The sequence below is a fragment of the Rutidosis leptorrhynchoides genome, chromosome 1, assembly GCF_046630445.1.
Source record: "Rutidosis leptorrhynchoides isolate AG116_Rl617_1_P2 chromosome 1, CSIRO_AGI_Rlap_v1, whole genome shotgun sequence".
Taxonomy (NCBI): domain Eukaryota; kingdom Viridiplantae; phylum Streptophyta; class Magnoliopsida; order Asterales; family Asteraceae; genus Rutidosis; species Rutidosis leptorrhynchoides.
Genome location: NC_092333.1, coordinates 602,671,820 through 602,692,369, shown reverse-complemented (window position 1 = coordinate 602,692,369; position 20,550 = coordinate 602,671,820). Strand labels below are relative to the sequence as shown.

The 20,550-nt window shown below is 32.7% G+C and overlaps 1 protein-coding gene and 1 pseudogene across 1 annotated transcript; one reads left to right on the top strand and one right to left on the bottom strand.

Moving 5' to 3' along the window:
* The first annotated feature begins 1,712 nt into the window (after positions 1–1,712).
* On the top strand, positions 1,713–5,679 carry LOC139884341 (actin-related protein 2/3 complex subunit 3). Its single transcript, XM_071868387.1, has 5 exons — positions 1,713–1,847; positions 2,777–2,905; positions 3,013–3,121; positions 3,199–3,468; positions 5,354–5,679. The coding sequence occupies exons 2-5, from the start codon at positions 2,903–2,905 to the stop codon at positions 5,494–5,496; spliced, it is 525 nt and encodes a 174-aa protein (XP_071724488.1). The 5' UTR covers positions 1,713–1,847; positions 2,777–2,902; the 3' UTR covers positions 5,497–5,679.
* A 2,590-nt stretch (positions 5,680–8,269) lies between these two features.
* Positions 8,270–10,577, bottom strand: LOC139884331 (disease resistance protein RUN1-like; annotated as a pseudogene).
* Positions 10,578–20,550: the final 9,973 nt, after the last annotated feature.

Genomic DNA, 20,550 nt, shown 5'->3' with positions numbered 1-20,550 from the left:
CGTTTACGTCTTCAAATCGTCGTTTTCTTCTTTTGTCTTCGCACTTATTTATTTAAACGATTATTACATAAAAATAGAACAATAGTAACTAAAAGCTTTCCATATTGGAAGGATATTGATACTAAATATATGTTCCTTTTTAGCATTATCAATGCAATTACGAGAGATGATACCAAACTGATGTAAAAAAAAAAGAATTTATATTGCATTTATAATTAATAGTACGCTAAGGTAGTGGATATATTAAAACTTCACAAACAGTTATCCTTAAAATCAAATATAATTAATCAATGTGTGTCCGTAAATATTAATAACATAGATAAACTCATTAACAAATATAGAAAATATTTTAAAAACTAGATTCTAACCTCCCCTATAATCAATATATTTCAAACAAGCCATAATAAATAAATAAAAAAAAATTAACCACAACTCTAATTTGATAACCACATCTTAAATCTTAAAATTATCTATCTATATATTATTATAAAACACGTACAATAATTCTACGTGTTATTTTCTTAATTAAACTGAACTAAATAATTATATGTGTTATTTTTCTTAATTAAAATAAATAAATAATCGTACGTGTCATTTTCTTAATTAAACTGAATTAAAAAATAATGATAACTCCCTAAAATAACTTCATAAATTAAAGGTATGTAATTTTTCCAATATTCTATCAAATTACGTATAGAATCACAATCATAATCTAAATATAATAAGAACTTATATCTTATCCATTAATATTATATTATATGACTTCAAAATTTAATTATTATTCATTAAATTTAATATTTTAATAATTAAGGGCTAATATATCTATCCTTTTAAATAAACAATATCCACATAAACGAGCTCATAATCATGTGTTAGTATTCAATGCTAATCTTTTTGATACACATTATTTGTAATAAACGGTTTTTGATTGTAATTTTATTATAAATTTGATAAATATCAATATTTAATACTAACGTTATCACAACAACAACAAAACTCAATCTCACAAAAGTGGGGTATGAAAAAGGTAAGAATGGTAAGATGTAGACTATTTTAATAATAAAGAAAAGTCCAATAATAGAGAAAGTTCCCACTTTCAATGTTCTATGGATAGATGGATTGCTTCCGAATGAACCTCCAGGTAATAAGTAGTTTGAAAAAAGAAAAAAAGTGTGAAGCGCCATGAAAATTGTATAATCGAATTTTCATGGGTTTTAAACTTGCTTGAAGTTCAATTTAGGTTCGAAACGACAGTCAAGTCGCCAATAAATCGACACTTGCCGTTAACTCGATTAATAGAGCCATTAATACTAACGCTATAGAAAACTAATTTATATAACTACTGTGAATACTGAATATACGGATTCACGTTAGTATTCAATAATAATACTTTCGATACAAATATTATCTGTAATAAATGATTTTTTAATTGTAATTATATTATACATTTGATAAAATATCAATCAATAGTAACATTATTAAAAACGGAGAACTAATTTGTACAACTATCGTGTAACATACAAACTCGTAAAACTAGAACTAGCACTAGCACGGATATAAATTACTTTACTATGCACATTAAGAATTAACAATTAACAATATAGTCTTAAAAGATGGCCACCCCCAAAGCAAAGACCCAAACAACAACAACCCATCCATCCACACTTCAAACGTATCAAAAACTAAAAAAAACAGAAAGGCAGAACTATTGACTTTTTTTATGCGGAAAAAGAAAGATACAAGTGTTGAGAAACAGAAACCTAGGGTTCGAACATCTCCTGTTGTTGGGATCAAGAAATCCCATCTTTGATCTGTCATTAAATCTCACCCCACCCACCCACTCACAGGTATTTTATTTTCTCTATGAATTGATCAATTTCACGGTAATTGAATTAATCTTCGAGATCCAATAAAATTGGGTTTTGAAAATATGATTGATTCGTTACAATTCAATAAAACATCAAATGAATTGCATTATTGTTTTGAATTTTGTATCTTTAATCTTTATGGTAATGGAGTACGTATTTTTGTGCCTGTTTATGCCAAATTTCATTGTTAAGAAACAATCTTGTTGACATCCATCAAGAAAAGTTAAGAATTTGCATGATAAATTAAATTTATTTATAGCTTAAAGTTTCTAATTGTATGCTAATAAATGTCGGAACTTTATATAGTTGGATAAGAAATGGCAAAACAGTAGAAGTTTTACTTTAAATAAAGTAGGATTTGAATTGAAATTTGAGGTCATAGGTGGGAAATCATGATATTAATAAGAATTTGAATTCAAATTCATGATAAACATGCGCTATGAAGTTTGGATCTTGAACTATTTTTTGTAAAGATTGAGCTTTTGACCCTACTTTTGGTTATAGACTTGTATATCCAATCGTTATCTTCCTTTAAAGTATAGATCCAGGAGTGTTTGGACTTGCGTTTTAAAAGTGATCATCGTGACTTAAGATTCTGAATTGATATTCATATGCTTCAAGGTTATGAATAGTTTGATAGTTTTATATCATTATCAGAATTCATATATCCACTCGTCGCTGTATCTTTTCAAATCAGAAGCATAATAAGATTTTCACCGAACTCTCGAAACTGATTATCCACACACATCCGAACACCCTTTTAAATTTGACTGCTAGTGTAGTAGTAGTTAATACAATATTTCTTCTTTATTTTGTATATATGTGTAGATATGCATGTTCATGGTTTCTGTGTTACCTGTATATGATTTCAATCTTACAAACAATAAGGTACGGATACCAACTTGCAGGAAGTGAATTCAATTAGGAACCGAACAGGGAAAACCTTATCCGTTTACCCGTTTACGTTTATGCTGTTGAAGCACAACATCAAATTGTGAGTAACCCTGTGGGCGGTGGCGTATAGTCTATTAAAAATGGTAAGAGGACACCCTCGATTTTCTTTACATGTATTATATACATTATATATATATATACTTCTAAGTCAATTGGTAAAGCTTAATATGTAAGCTTCTTTCCTACTCAGGTTTACCATTCCACATTTGTTGATGAGGAAGGAATTAGTAAAGCTTGTGGGTGCCCACTACTTCCGTTAAAAAGTCACATTAGAGGACCCGCTCCCGTTTCCGATCAAGGTCAAACCTTTTTGTTTTAATAATAAAAAATAGTCGAATAAGATTGTTATTTAAATCTGATTTTTAAGTTTTTGCAGCCACAACTGATATAATTGATGAAGCAATCACGTTCTTTAGGGCGAATGTTTTCTTCAAGAACTTTGACATCCAAAGCCCGGCTGATAAACTGCTTATATATTTAACGTTTTATATCAACGTTGCCTTGAAGAGGCTTGAAGGTTGCAGAACTTTAGCTGAAGGAACAAAAGCGATAATTAATCTTGGTTTGGAAGACGTACCTGTACCTGGAGAGCCGGGTTTCCCTTTTCCCGGCCTTTTTCCGTTAGCAGGGTCTAGTAAAGAAGCAGGTGAGTTCTTCTTACTATGTTTATATAATCTTGCTTGCTGATTTAAGGGTCAATATGGTCATGAAAGTAAATTGCTTGGACTGTTTGACGATTTTCAATAAGATTAGTTGAGGTCTTGTTGCCTGTAATTGAACCGGACGAACACGGACAGAGCATGTTCGTGTTTGTTTATTAATGTTTTTTCGAACAGTTGAACGAACATGAAAATATAAACGGTTGGATTTTCTTGTTCATGTTCGTTCACTAAAAAAATATGTTTCTCATGAACGGTAATGAGCGAATATACAAATTAATGCATTTGTTCGTTAATATGTTAAATGAACCTAAACCTATGCAAACAAACATAAACGAACATATATAGACATAACTTGAAGCATTGTGATGCATATTTAACATTACAGAATGACCAAATTGTGATGCTTAGTTATGAGACATGAACACGTTTTATAATACCTAAATTATAAACGTTTTATCTCAATATATTCAAATTTGGTTTAGATTAGAGTGGGATATATAAATATGCACAAATTCAATTACACAAACAGACACAATGTAATAACGAATATAATCGAAAAAAGTAAACTGTAGATCAAGTGGTAAGTGACTTATTTTGTCTTTAGACGAATATAAATTAACATGTTGCAAATGTGCACGAACGAGACATATGTTCACGCATGTTCATATTATTCGATGAGCATATCTTGTTCGGTCATATTATAAACGAACGAACATAAACGAACTTCCTGCCAAACGGTTCACGAATTGTTACCTGAATGTTTGGTTCACTTATATACCTAGGTCTTGAGGATATTATGCGGTTGGAATTATTTATGAAGGCATGCATGAGACAGAGGGAGTATTAGAAAGTTAACAATGAAATTTCGTTATTCGATTATTTCCAATAAATGTCAAAAACACCCCTGGTCAAGGGGGTTTCTTGGTTAGATGAATCATACCAAAATTTGAGACCATTTTGACTTAAATGCTTTAGACTAGTTTTTGACATTAAAATCAATGAGGCTTGTTATGATCGTAGATAAATATTTTATGTCCTTCGAATATCCAAAAATGTTTAACCTCGAGGATCATCCATTTGCGTTCCCACAAAAACAGATTTGATATTGGCGAGTACTGTTTAGAACACTATACGATTACAAGGTTCATTTTACTATAATCTAGAGAGGATTTTTGAGACCTTTTCGGTTTCTACTTGACTACATTTTGTTTACTTGTGTACCTGAATAAGGCCAGTTACTAAACAGTTCTCACATTAGTACTAGCTACATTATCTTTAACCAATTTCAGTCAAATTATCTACCATGGATCATAGTCTTGGAGAATTTGAGACCCTAGTCCCAATTTGACCATTAAAGCTGGTTAAGTTAACTAATGATGAGCAAAATGACTAAAATTATACAAATATACGAGTATATGGATGTTTATATTTGTTACAACAAACAACAACAACAAACCCCAATACCACATGAGTGGTGTATGGGGGAGGTGATATGTAGACAATCCTTCCCCTATTCGAGAATAAAGACAAGTCATTTCTCCACCCAGAGTGAAACGCTCTCAAGAGTAGAGTAGAGAAAGTCATCCATCTTTATTCGACGGATAAAGAGATTGCTTCCGAGAGGACCTCCGGCCTTTAAGTAGGATAAAGTTTTTTTTTTAAAAATAATTAAAAATACTAAAATAAAAAATAATAATAGACACCATGAAAATGGTAGAATCAAATTTCCATGGGTTTTAAATCCTGCCTGGAATTTAATTTAGGCTCTAAAAGTCAGTCAAGTCGTCAATAAATCGACGATTGTTGTCGACTCAATAGAGCCGTAGGATGTTTATATTTGTTGCTGATGTATAAAAATTTGTATTGCAGAGCTATTACGGAATTATCTAAAGCAAATACGAGAAGAAACAAGTGGAAGATTGTTGAGTGTTGCTTATAGACCCAACGGAACTCCAAACAAGTGGTGGTTAGCTTTTGCTAAACGGAAATTTATCAACACCATTGCTCTATAGAACCCGTCTGTTATACGTGAGTTTCGAACTACATTAATGTGCCATTTAGTTTTTTTTTTTAGGAACACACTGTAGGGTACATTTCTGGTATGCCAAAATATAAACTTAATTGTGTTAAAATACAATTCATCATATAACATGATAGAAATCTATGAAACCTTTTGCGAGAATCAAGAAATTATATCTTTCATGTGTGCTAAAACAGTTGAATATGTGAATTAAACTTACAATTTATTATACATATAATGATTATGAGTAGATGAAATCTTCATAACCGACTTCGTATCATATACAATCTCGAATTTGAACATATAATCACCTTCTTCACCACAAACTTCAGAGGAATCTGTTGTTTCTGTTAGAACACTTCCATTATTCCTGGAAATCAGTTTGACTCCAAAACCGCTACACATATCTTCCTCTTCCCACACGCCAATTGAAAATGAAACGGCATTCGATGTCGAGTCCCACCAAGTAGTGTGTCTCAATGAACCAAAAGAAACATAACCCACCCATATATATCTTTCCTTATCACACTCCTTCCAAAATCCGGACCCAGACCCAGGATCCATGTCCATTGTAGTACCTGTCTCGTGCTTCAAAGATATATTTGGAAACAACATGTCGTCTGTAGTTAAAACGGCGCACATTAAGAATCCGCTAAAGTCATTGCTCCAATTTTGTGGAAGTTGCAATCTACATATAGTTCCTCTTGTCAAAGGAGGTATAAACGTCTTTGGAATCTCAAGGCCACATATGTCCACACTCATAGAGTGTCTTTCAATCGCCATCCCCTAATTAACACAAGTTTGTTAAAATTCAGCGAATTTCTATCAACAACTTTGGCTGCAATTGATAGAACATAATTATTAAGTGTTGAATGATTTAAAAGTTCTTTTTTATCGAACTTGATTCTGAACGACAATAACCTGTTTTATAATCATTCTAAATGAACTCTATAAATGATGGCAAATTAATGTATTAACCTTTAAATGACGAATAAAAGAACATGATTGTATTATAAGTGTTTTGTATATAATATACGTAGAATATTAAAGGAAATTGATGTGCTAAATGATTAAGAGAGTACTTCAATTATAAATGATTCAACACAAAATGCTGAATGGTATAGCATCATTTATCATTCAGATGACACAGTAAACACGCTGACACACTGACAGTCATTCAATTAAGAGGGGGAAACAAACGCATTCTTTGTTAGCCAGGTGTAGTTTTATAAAGCTTGAATTTTAATAAGAGAGAGAGAGAGAGAGAGAGAGAGAGAGAGAGAGAGAGAGAGAGAGTTGGAGAGAGACATACATGTAGCATAGATTGTAGTAATCTTACACCACCAGTGACAATTTTCGAATTGGAAAGGGAGACTTGACATAACCATTTACAGTTTATGTAAGTATCTCCCATAGCTTCAAGAGAGTGACAACCATTCGCTACAAGTATAGCTATACTTGATGGGAGTTCCGGAAGTTCTATAAGCTTGTTGAAGTTCTCGACGTTGAGTACTTTGAGCTGAGTAAGTTGCGAAAGGCTGAAATGTAACCGTGAAAATTTGTTTCCACCTAGATATAACTCTTTTAAGCTAACTAACTCACCAACACTAACAGGGATGTCTCCATCTTCAAATCCACAAACAGAGAGTTTCATCTTTGTTAACAAACAAGATTCTACACTAAAGAGATCACTTGGCAGCTTCTCGAGTGCACGCAAACCGCTAAACTCAGGCTTATGAACTCGTCTCAAGGCTTGAAAGTTGCCTTCTATGGTCTTTAGATATTTACACCATGATACATTTAGAAAATTTAGGTTGGTACAGTACTGTCCGATTGATGAGGGCAGAACTTCTAAACCAACATTTATCAAGGATAAGCTTACTAGGCTATCCATGCTTCTTTCGATCTCCGGGAACATAAAAGGCCAATTACAATTCGATATTTCAAGTGATTCCAACTTTTCCATACAGATAATTGTTGGAAAAGTTCTTAGCTTCTCACAATCAGTTACACATACGTCAACTAGATGTCTATGATATCCAAGTGTTGGATCAATCTCTTCTAAACTTTTACAAAATCCGAGCCGTAGGTTTTCAAGACATGGAAGCCCATCAAAGTCTGGCCTTCTGAGTAAGTTCTCCGCATAATACAGCTCAAGCTCTTTCAAATATGGTAGATGCTGATATACAAAAGTCAGATATTAGTTATCTTTGTAAGCTGTAACTATTAGATATTAAGGAGATGGAGATGCTGAGTGGTTTAGATTAAGAGGGTATTTCAACTCTGAATGGTTTAGCACAGAATGTTGAACGGTTAAGCATCATTTGTCATCCAGATTTCACAAAAATAGCACTGAACATTTAATGGTTAAACATACAGTGCTGAACCATTCAATTATGATGCAATCAAACGCACCTCTAAAATCTAAATAGAGGTATGGCTACTATATACTACCATATGTCATAAGAGAAATAAGCTAGTAAGTTTACCTTGTGACCCTCCCAAAGTTCTTCTTGCAAGGTGCACCACAACTTTAGAACAAGAAGTTTAGTTGGTTGAAAATGTGCAGGAAATGGACTTCTAGGAAAATAAGCATAATATATGTAACGCAACTCATTTGAAAGAAAACTAGGCCCTTCAACGTCTTCGTCAGATGGTTCATCTGCCTTGGAGCAATCTAGAAACCTTAGTCTCTTCATTTTTGAAACAAGTTTCGGAAAACCTGATGAACAACCAGAAAAACTTATTGCTTCAATCTTGTAATTTTCCTGCAGTAATGGAAAAAAAGGGGTTAAAAACATTGTAACATATGACTTATATCAAATCTTTCATAATGTAACCTTTACCGCTGTAGCATATGTGGAGCACATGTCTTCAATTACTGAATGCTCCCAAACCCTGCTATGTTTCTCAGGATTATGAGGATGTCGGCCCTGAACAACGTAGTGTCCCATTTCTTGAACAAGATCATGCATGTCCAAACAATCATTTGAAATAGCTATGAGAGCTTTTTGTCTCAACACTTTGATCCCTATACCAGAATGAAAACCACAAGCGTCAAGTATCTCTGTTGCCTCCTTTACATTCTTCCTCCTAAAGAAACACGCAATATCCAAGAATAACTCTTTCTCGTCTGGATCAAGTCCATCGTAACTTATTTTGAGTTTATCATTAATCTTAAGGTTTGGGATCTCTTTTAACTTGGCTAAGGTACTGATCCACTCACTTTTGTCTTTGTCACACAAAAAAGAACCTAAAACCTCTAACGCTAATGGAAGCCCACCCGCCTAAGAAATCACTCTGTGAAAGTATATTATAGTCTTCTATCGCCTTATCTTCCTGATATGCATAACTATTAAAAAATAGAAGTGCCTCATCGTGTGATAATAAGCTTGCATGATATATCTTGTCTACCTTGTGCTTTCTTAACAAATGCTCATCCCTTGTTGTGATTATTATTCGGCTTCCAACACCAAACCATTCATGTGATCCAGCTAACGCCGTTAGTTAGTCAAGGTCATCAATATCATCGAGAACAAGTAGCACATTACTACGACATAACCTACTTTTTATCTTATCTTTTCCTTCTTGAACACTTTGTAATCTCACTTGTGTTTTTAAAAGAGTTGATAGAACTTTTTCTTGGAGCTTTTTTAGACCATTTTTTGTCGATTCCTCCCGAATATTTTCAATATAGCAATGATATTCAAAGTTGTGAGAGATTTGTGTGTAAGCGGAATAAGCAAGAGTACTCTTTCCACTTCCCCCAATGCCCCATATTCCGACCATATGAACACCACCCGACCCAATTTGCAGCAGTGATTTCAACGACTGCAAGCGAGTACTTATTCCAACGAGCTTTTATCTATATCTGAACTTGAAGGAAACAATTTATCAAAAATTGTATTAACAATCTTTTTGATGCCCACTGACTCATGCCTGCCCATTTGAAATATACATGTGAATGTGATTAGCGGATGCTCCCATTCAAAAAAGAGCATTGCAATATGGATCAAACAAGACAGGTTTAAAAATGGACAGATTCAGTCATTTCAACAACAACAACAACAAATATATTCATTCAATATATGAAACTTGTCATATAAATTTTCTCTGTTTCGTTACTAATAGCTTTTTGTTTTTGAAAGGCACACACACACATACACCCAACACAATTTTTTACACGAATATATACATAAAGTCCACCACGAGACTTGAACCCTTGACCTCGAGGTCAGAGGGGCACCTCGATATCGCGAGGCCCTTTGGTTACTACTCCGTAATAGTTTTAACACATGTACAAATTAAATTATTAGTTAGGTCCATGTTTAGGCCTATGTATGAGATTTCCTTCACAAAGAAATCATTATCCTGCTCACAAAATGAGACTAATCCATGACTCATTCAAGAAACTTAAGGTCCCGTTTGGCTCACAGAATCCAATGAGATTCCGAGGGAATTGGAATTGAATTTAGACATGACGCATGTCTAAATTCACTTCCAATTCCGCCGGAATCCCATTGGATTCGTGAGCCAAACGGGGCCTAGATTTCCGGTTATGAATTGAAATAATAGTAAATGTTTAGAAGAAAATAACCCGTTAGCAATTTGTTGGGGTTCCCATCCAGCAATATTACTTGCATCAACAAGTGCTTTTCTCCATGATTCAGCTTTTGTCATGTTCTCCTTCTTTATTCTTGTAAATGCTTCTTCGAATTTCCCACTCTGTGTCATCACTTCTGCGGGACCCACGTTATAAAATATTGGTATGACGATATGTCCTCTCTCAGTCTCATCTCTGCATTTCATAATAAATGCAAGTTCATCCAAACACCAGAAAGAACCACCATAGTTTTCAGAGAATATGATGACCACAATATGTGATCCTTCAATAGCCTCCAAGAGTGATGGACCGATTACATCACCCTGAGGAAGCGTTTCGTCGTCCTTGTAAGTGCGAATTTGACGTTCTACAAGAGCCGAGTAGAGATGATCTACAAAGGTCTTGCGAGTATCGACTCCTCTGAAACTAAGGAACACGTGGTACTTCCATGAACGAGAAGAAGAGGCCATTGATGTGTTTAAGAAACCTACGGAGTATTTGTTTACCAGATGGGATGATACAAGTATAAAGACTTTAGCCATTATATATATAGTCATATACATTATATATATAGTCATATAGATCCAAGAAAACTAACTCGTTGACTTCTTTTTAATGAAAAAAGACGAGGGAAGTTGTTAATATGTTGCTTTCTACATCTCAAAATGATTATTTCAACACAATGAACGCGTTACTTTTGAATTTAAGTAATATAACATACTAAACGAAACAGTTAATTTGTTTAATAATACGTTTTAGGTATTAAAGAACGTAAATGCTAAAGTCATTTAGTTTAATGACCCGTGGAACCACATATTCCGACTAAGAAACTTGTCGTTGTTTTTACATATTGATATACTTAACTTGACCAGAATAAATGAACTACATTTATTTTCTCACGACCTTTTTTAATTTTTATCACAATTACTATTTTCCTTGTCATAAAAGTTTACATTACAACATTTTATTGAGACATGTATTTCGTATACACATGTAACGTAATTAATCCCGTAAAGAGAACTCACATTTGAATAATAATTATATATTATATAATAATAATAAAGTTTGCTCTAAAATTAAGTATTTATATTTTTAATAATAATTATTAGTAATAACAAATGCCTATTTAAATTTTTTTTTAAAATTTAAAATACAATTATTATATGAAGGTTGTACAATATGCTTTAAAGTTTGTACATGTGTTCATGGGGTGTTTTGTAAACGATTGTACAATTTGTTTTAAAGTCTGTACATATGGTAATGAGGATGTTTTATCATAAGGTTGTACATAGTGTTTCAAATATTGTACATATGGTCATGGAGGTGTTTTTTACTATAAAGTTGTACATAATGCTTCAAATATTGTACATATGGTCATGAGAGTGTTTTATCATAAGATTGTACATAAATGCTTCATATATTATACAATGAATATGTTAATATTTTTATTAAATATAATTAATTATTTTAATGACATCATCATGAGGGAGAGGTTTAGAAATTTTTTCTTTATTTTTGATTTTTTTAAAGCTTAGAAAATCCTTATTTATGATATTATCATTTTACATATTTATATAATACTATAGATATGTAGAAACTTTCTTAGGAGGGAATATTTATCACTGACAATCTTCTTCGTTTTTCTCATATATATATATATATATATATATATATATATATATATATATATATATATATATATATATATATATATATATATATGAAGAAATGACATAACAACCTAATCTTTCATCAATAGATGAAGAAAAAGGAAAAGCTACAATACTAGGGCGATGCCCAACAATCACGACCTCAAAACTAGGAACAAGGCCCAAATATACAAAACCCGAGAAAATAAACCAACGAGAACATAAACTACCTACAACAAATGTAGCTCAATGGTACCCGATTCTTATGATCTCTGGGCCCACTTTGTGTTTGACTTGCATCAAAACAGGCGCAGGTTCGAACCTGTTCCTTCACATTGTGGGTTTGTGGGGGAAGGCAATTAATGGCACATGTCCCTTTCGGGTGTGTAGCGCCCCGTCCAAATCCATATGGACGAAGTCATCAACATTTGGTTACATCGCGAGGTACTTGACCTCTATATGATACATTTTACAAACATTGCATTCGTTTTTAAAAGACAAACTTTCATTTCATCGAAAGTTGACGGCATGCATACCATTTCATAATATATCCAGCTATAATTGACTTAGTAATAATCTTGATGAACTCAACGACTCGAATGCAACGTCTTTTGAAATATGTCATGAATGACTCCAAGTAATATCTCTAAAATGAGCAAATGCACAACGAAAGATTTCTTTCATACCTGAGAATAAACATGCTTTAAAGTGTCAACCAAAAGGTTGGTGAGTTCATTAGTTTATCATAATCGATCATTTTCATCATTTTAATAGACCACAAGATTTTCATTTCCATTTCTCATAAATATACGTCCCATGCATAGAGACAAAAATCATTTATATGGATTGAACACCTAGTAACCGACATTAACAAGATGCATATAAGAATATCCCCTATCATTCCGGGAAATCCTTCGGACATGATAAAAACGAATTCGAAGTACTAAAGCATCCGGTACTTTGGATGGGGTTCGTTAGGCTCAATAGATCTATCTTTAGGATTCGCGTCAATTAGTAGACTGGTTTACTAATTCTTAGGTTACCAAGTAAAAATGGGCATATTCGGCTTCGATCATTCAACCATATAATGTAGTTTCGATTACTTGTGTCTATTTCGTAAAACATTTATAAAAATTTCGCATGTATTCTCAGCCCAAAAATATAAAGGGTAAAAAGGCAAATGAAACTCACAATACTGTATTTTGTAGTAAAAATACATATGACGACATTGAACAAGTGCAGGGTTGGCCTCGAATTCACGAACCTAATTCAAGTATATATATTAACACATATAATCGTAATTGAACAAGCTTATATATTTCTTTATGTATTAAAATTAATATTCTTATATATAATTTCATTAATACATATAATATGTTATAATACTTATTTGATATGTAATTTAATTAACGTTATATCAATATAAATAATATTATATTAGTTAAAACATATATATTATGTAATATTAGTATACTTATGTAATAAATATATTTTCATATTAATTTCTATTGTCTGTAAAATAATAGTTATAATAATATTAAGATAATAATAATAATAATAATAATAATAATAATAATAATAATAATAATAATAAAAATGACAATAATAATAATAATAATAATAATAATAATAATAATAATAATAATAATAATAATAATAATAATAACAACATTTATAATACATGTAATAATAATTGTAATACTAGTTATAATTAATACTAGTAATATTACTAACAATAATAATAATGACAATAATAATAGTAATGATAATTATAAAATTAAGGATAAGGAGTATACCCTTTTATAAAGCTTTTTATAAAAAAGAAAGCCCCAAACAGGACTCGAACTCGAGACCTCTCGCTCCCCTGCTAACACCCTTAGCCATCGGTCCAAGACTGTTTTTCTGAATTAAATTATAACCCATTTAAGTATAACTCGTTTTCTGTTTACCATCCTAATAGCCCAACCATACTTGGCCCAACACCATATACATGGCCCAATAACAAAATGAACTTCGGCCCAACTGGTTATTCTGTGGACTTTCTTTTATTTGTTAACCTGGATCATGAATTTTTTTGGCAGAAACGTAAGTAAAAAATAAAAATAAAACGCGTATACAAGTCATCATCTCCTCATCATCGCTTCATCATCCATTATCATCATCATCATCAATATTCATCACTTATAAACTCACCATCATCGCCTAATCTCATCATCATCACTCGCAATTATATATATACTATCCTAGTCATCAATTCACGTTTATTATTATTTGGTAATCATCATAATCAATACTATCGATCATCGTCATTATCATGTATACCCATTACCATCATCTCATGATCCATCATCATCATCGTATTATATCACCATCTTCACGTACCACAGAATCATCATATCCATGATCATCGTTACTCACATCATCATCTTCATCTTCATCGTTCAATACCACTATTCATTATCTTCTTCAAGTGGGTTTAGAGAAAAAATAATAATAATAATAATAATAACAACAACAACAAGAGCTGTGCAGTAGTTATAAGAGTTTTGTGGGTTTGAAACGAATCAAAAATGGAAAATTTACTGCAGCGGTGGTAATGATTAAAGGTTGCTGCAGTATTGGGCTTCGATGATGGCGGTTCGAGGTGATTTTGGGTGGCGATTAGTGATGTTTGTTGGCCGTAAAACGCAGCAGGAATTGTAGTTTAATGAATGGCTGTTGTGATGGTTCGAAACAGAAGCAAGAAACAGAAAAGTATACGCGTTGCTAGCAGTAGCATGGTGGTGGTGGTTTAACGGGTTTGATGAAAGTGGTGTTCAATTGTGATGGTGTCTTGAGGTTGTGGTGATAGATGGCCGTATGAAAATAGAAAACAATAACATTTTAGTTAGTTTAAGGTAATGAATAATGGTGGGTTTAAACAGAAAGACCTTCGAATAAGTGGGTGTTGGTTGTGGGGTTGTGATCGTTGAATAGGAGATATAAGGTGGTGTGGGTGTTCTTCGAATAGAAAAAGAAACAGAAAGAGTGCAGTAGCCTGAGTTGCTATATATTCTATCGAAGTTGTTTGATGGTGGTTGATGGTTGTGTCAACAAAAGCGATGGTGATTGAGTCGAAATAGGAAAGCAAGGTTGTGTGGTTGTTTGTTCGGCATAGAAACAGAAACAGGTTGTTAGAGGCTGTAGCAGCCGCAATGTACATTTGTAGGCTGATTTGTGGTCATCGAGTGTAAACAGAAACCGTAAAAAGGTGTAGTTGTTTCATGGTGATTGAAGAAAAAGTGTGGTGGTTATGCTCCGGTGGGGGTGGTTCGATGTGTTTAAGAATAATTGTGATGACCCGAAAATTTCTGACCAAATTTAAACTTAATCTTTAATGTTTCCGACACGATAAGTAAAGTCTATAAAGTTGAATCTCAAAATTTTGAACTATTCAATTACCCTTCGATTGTTCTCAATGATTCGAGAACAATTATATGTAAACAGGTACATACTATAACTTGAAAACGTAACAAAGTGTTGAGTATATGATACTGTGCATTAAACTTATTGGTTTGATTATCTGATTGATATGTTTAACTACTAAGTTAAAAGATTATGCTAAACGATTGAATTAAAAGATATTTACTGAGTCCCTTAAGGATTATGATATTATTACGGGTCTCTGTTGTAAGGTCCACGTTGATTTGGGAAATCATTCATTTTTAACGATATTCGAAATAAATGTTAAAGTGTTTGTACACACACAATAATAAGAAATATTAACTGTTAGAATTAGATATATGAATAACTTGCGGTGTGTAATTTAAAAACGTGTTTATGAATATTGAAAATATATATTTAATAATATGATAAAATGTAATATTAATTTGGTTATAAAACATTTTGATTTAAAATTATATATACTATGATAACGAGAAGATGATTTATAGAAGTAAATGACCAATACACTCGAAAGATTAAGATCTACTTTGAGTGGAATAATTTAGGGATAATTTAAGACTATATTTTGACAAAAGTACGAGTCACGAAACATAAAGTACAAGTTTTCTCAGCGTACGAAAGGACGTTCGAAAAACCGGAACCGGGACATAAGTCGCGTGATGACGTACAACTTATCGGAACAAAAATTACAAATCAACTATGCACGGGAATATAATATAATATATAATTAATTAATTTAAATTATATATATTATATTAATATTTAAATATGTCGACAAACTAGAAGTTAAAAGAATGTGAGCTGGATCAGAGGGCCATGCGATCGCATGGCCTTGAAGCACAAATCCCATGCGATCGCATGGGGTGCTTTTTCAGAAAAGGTTCTATAAATTGATCGAGTTCTGGCTTAATTATCACACACACATATTTATCTATATTACTCCGTATAAGATTTATTATTTATTATTTATTATTATTATTATTATTATTAAGATTAATATTATTATTATTATTAATCTTATTATTATTATAAGTATTTTTAGATATCGTTATTATTAGTATTATACATAAAATACTACGACAAGGTTATGAACGTGTCACTTTCAAAATGGGTTTTCAAACGGATTAAAGCTAAGGAAAATATGGGTTATAGCTATGGAGGTTATGGGCAATGTTCATGGGTATTGTTCGCAAGTCAAACCTAATGTTTATCATCTCTGTTGCGTCTACGTACTTTTCTGAAATATTGAATCACAATATTGATACGTAAGCATTTATATTTTATCTTTTATAAATTAATAGTGTATACATGTCTAGTGCTCGAGTATATATATTTATACATGTTTATATGCTAAATTTCGTCGTTAAACAGTTTATAATGAATCACGAATTAAATACATATATTACTGGTAAAAGGTATATGTTATACATGTTTTTGGAAAGCTGGCGAAAAATCATTAACTTTTCATTTAGACACCGAATAGTTTCGATGAGCGGATTAAAAGATATGATCAACTGAATTATGACTGACGTTAATTGAAATTGCTTTTGAATCTACAATTAAGATTTAAACAACTTGTTTACGAGATTGATAAAATGGATTTTTGAATATTACCAACCGAGTAAATGAATCCTTATACAAGGTACGTCTCGTTTTGTTGAACTATTGTCAAAATTGACTTTTTGAAACGAATTTGGATAACTTTTGTATGTCAATCTCGAGCATTAGGATTGTGATACACTATGACCTGACCTAGCTTGATAGACAATTATTGACCAACATATGTTCTCTAGGTTGAGATCTACGGTTATTTGGTATTCCAAGTTTCGGTAACATTTCGGTGAACGACTTTATGTGCTGCTAAGGTGAGTTTCATTGCTCCCTTTTTAATTGCTTTTGCAATATATATTTTTGGGCTGAGAATACATGCAATTTATTTTAAACGCAATGGATACAAGTACATACTTAATTCTACACTGATTTTGAACCGAAAATCCCTTAGCTTTGGTAACTAGTAGCTGCCAGTACATAGGATATGGACTGGTGGGCGCGAATAACATTATATGGATCCATAGGGCTTGACATCCCTGTCCGAGCTAGAGCGCTAGCCTTTTAACGGACGTGTGTTATTTGAGTTTAGGACACGTTGGTTTGCGTGTATTAAAACGAATGGGGTATTTATCATTATAACGTTAAAGTTTAGTTACCAGGGTGCTCTGTTATGTAGAATCTATTGATAAACGTTTCTGGATGAAACAACTAAAATCTTGTGATCCACTTTTATATAATATTTTGATAAACCTTTCTGGATGAAACAACTGAAATCTTGTGATCCACCTTTATGTACAGATTATGCAAAACATTAAAACTATGAACTCACCAACCTTTGTGTTGACACTTGTTAGCATGTTTATTCACAGGTTCCCCAGAAGTCTTCCGCTGTTTGCTTATATGTTAGACAAGCTATGTGCATGGAGTCTTACATGGCATATTTATCAAGGAAACGTTGCATTCACCAAATCATCACCATGTATCTTATTTTGACTGCATTGTCAACGGAAGTACTATTGTAAACTATTATTTACGGTAATTGTCTATATATAGAAAGCATCAGATGTCGAATACCTTTGATTTAAATATTCATTTATGGTGTGCCTTTTCAAAAGAATGCAATGTTTACAAAACGTATCATATAGAGGTCAAATACCTCGCAATGAAATCGATGAATGACGTGTTCGTCCATATGGATTTGGAGCGATCGTCACAGTTGGTATCAGAGCGTTGGTCCTAGTGAACCAGGTCTTGCATGAGTGTGTCTAACTGATAGTTGTTAAGATGCATTAGTAAGTCTGGACTTCGACTGTGTCTGCATGTCAAAAGTTTTGCTTATCATTTCTTATCGGAAATTACATGTCTATCATCTTAAGTCTAAACGCATCTTATTGCATTGATTGCATAGATAGTGTATAGACCAAATTTCATATCTTAGCATATCTGTTACTGTCAACTTTACCTGACAGCTTTCGAAAATTTCTCCGTAATTTGCGGGGTCCCTTGTACTATATATTGGTATTTTATGTAATTAGAATATTATCCGATACCCAAAAATCATTTCATACCAAAAATCCTTTATCTAATCGTGTAAGATGAATTCCGCATCTAGTTCAATTTCCTCGGATTCCGACAGCTATTCCGATATAGATTTCCACTCGAGCTCCGAAAATAGCGTAACCGGAATGGATCAACCAATTAGCCATCATCTATTCTGGATGAATTGGGGATGGGTTCGTAGCCTACTTAGTCATTGGAGAGAAGAAGAAGGTGATCCCTTTCATCCACCACATTGCCCTCTTGGTGAAGAACCTGAAGCACTTAACGGCGAACCTGTCCGAGACACCATTTTCTCTCTCATTTCCAGAGTGTCTCGTCACGATTATATACTATCCCATATTCTAAATCTTATTTATCCTATCGTTCGAACCACCGATCATCCCAGTATAATGGAAGAAGTCAACGAGCTTCGTGCTCGGGTAGTGGCTTTGGAGAATATAGTGCAAGGGTTACGAACACCCGCAGCACCAGCAGCATAACCAGTACCATCATCAACACCAACAGTACCATTACCACCACCAACAACATCCCCATCACACGCCTCAACATCACAATCTGTATCTCGGATATCAACATCATACACACCATAGGTACCAAGGAGTACCAACAACAATAAACGATGAAGTATTGATTCATAACTTCATCGGAGAAACATTCTATGGCGATTATGTAATTTCTAAAGTTTAGAGATTATTTATTTTAGCCTTAACCATAAAACAGATAGAGTAGAAACCCTGATCGGAATGGTGTATGATTTACAAGCTAGACTTGTTATATCACAACATCAACAGTACTGTCAGCATCATCAGCATCGTCAGTACCGTCTGCATCGTCACCATCAGCATCATCTGCTACATCACAAGCTCCGCCAGTTCAAGAAAGCACCGTGGACATCATTACGAGTCAACAACGAGTATATTGTATCAATGAGTTATGAAGTAATAACTCAATTCCTCTAAAGAATTTATATGTATATCTTATATATATAAATTTTAAAACCATCATAAATCTTTTCGTACTAAGCTATTATGTATGAATTGAAAAAGGGTGAATATTACTCGGTTAATTCATACTACTAAAATGCTATGATGTACATCCTTCGTTAACAACTTAACCATCGTTAACTACAAATCTCTGTTTCAACTAAATGAATTCCATTTCCTAATAAACCAAGTGTATTATTCAATTACATAATTGATTTTACATTTTCATTTTCGATGTACTCGAAACTTTCAAGAAAACGTCATATGTGCCTTGTAAGGTTCACAAAAATTTCACGAGTACCAACTTCCTTCACCGAGGAATATCAATAAGAATAAATAATGAAGTATTAATTTCATTAGTAAAATACTCCACAAAGATTATGTAATCTCTAATGTTTTAGAGATTATTCATTTCTAATTCAAGCCGAAAATCAAGTGAGCTTAATATGATATTAACTCATTAAATCTGTATTACATCTGAAGAAAATATACATACATATATTTTTATAAAGACGGCAATAAAAATTCTTTTGTACAAAATATTAATTGTGAAATCTTTAACGGGTAGGTAATACCCGGAAAATATTTAAATTCACAATTAATATGTTATACTGTACATTCTTCAACTTTGATTCAAAAATCATTAACTATACTCACTATCTTCACAATGATACACAATCATTCTCATACAAATTCAATTACATATTCTGATATTGACGGATCAGAATCCAAGTCAAGATTTAACAAGTGATATCATTCTTAGATCTCTACATCTTTCAAAGCTATACTTTGACTTCAAAACTGTGAAAGATCCTTTAGCATTGTTATTACCGAAAATAATCTTGCAATTCCTTCTCAAAGTATCCAGTTTTATCACACTTCCAACTAGTCAACTTCAACTTTTCAGATTAGCCTTATTATAACCTTAACATATACGTTCTTGTCACTGGGGAACCTTTCATGTTCCACCACATTAGCAGTAAATTTACCAACAACTTTATTAATCCTTGACCTTTCGAAAAATCCTTATACTCATTGAAACCCTATCATGTACTCATCCACATCTTGTAACAATAATTGCCATACCAACCACCGGGAATTAGCAATCAGTATTTTGAATCTCGCAGCTTTTTCTACGACAACAGTTATATATAGATAACATCTATCTTCTAGACTTACATACTTCGAATGTGAAGTTTCTGAAAAACACCTCAAACTACGAAACTAGTTCTCCGAATTTTGGAAAAATGCTGATG

What these genes read in the sequence shown, in the direction of transcription:
- LOC139884341 (XM_071868387.1), top strand. An exon ending in CGCTCCCGTTTCCGATCAAG is followed by an intron (nt 3,122 to 3,198) that starts GTCAAACCTTTT and finishes AAGTTTTTGCAG; the next exon opens with CCACAACTGATATAATTGAT. An exon ending in AGGGTCTAGTAAAGAAGCAG is followed by an intron (nt 3,469 to 5,353) that starts GTGAGTTCTTCT and finishes TTTGTATTGCAG; the next exon opens with AGCTATTACGGAATTATCTA.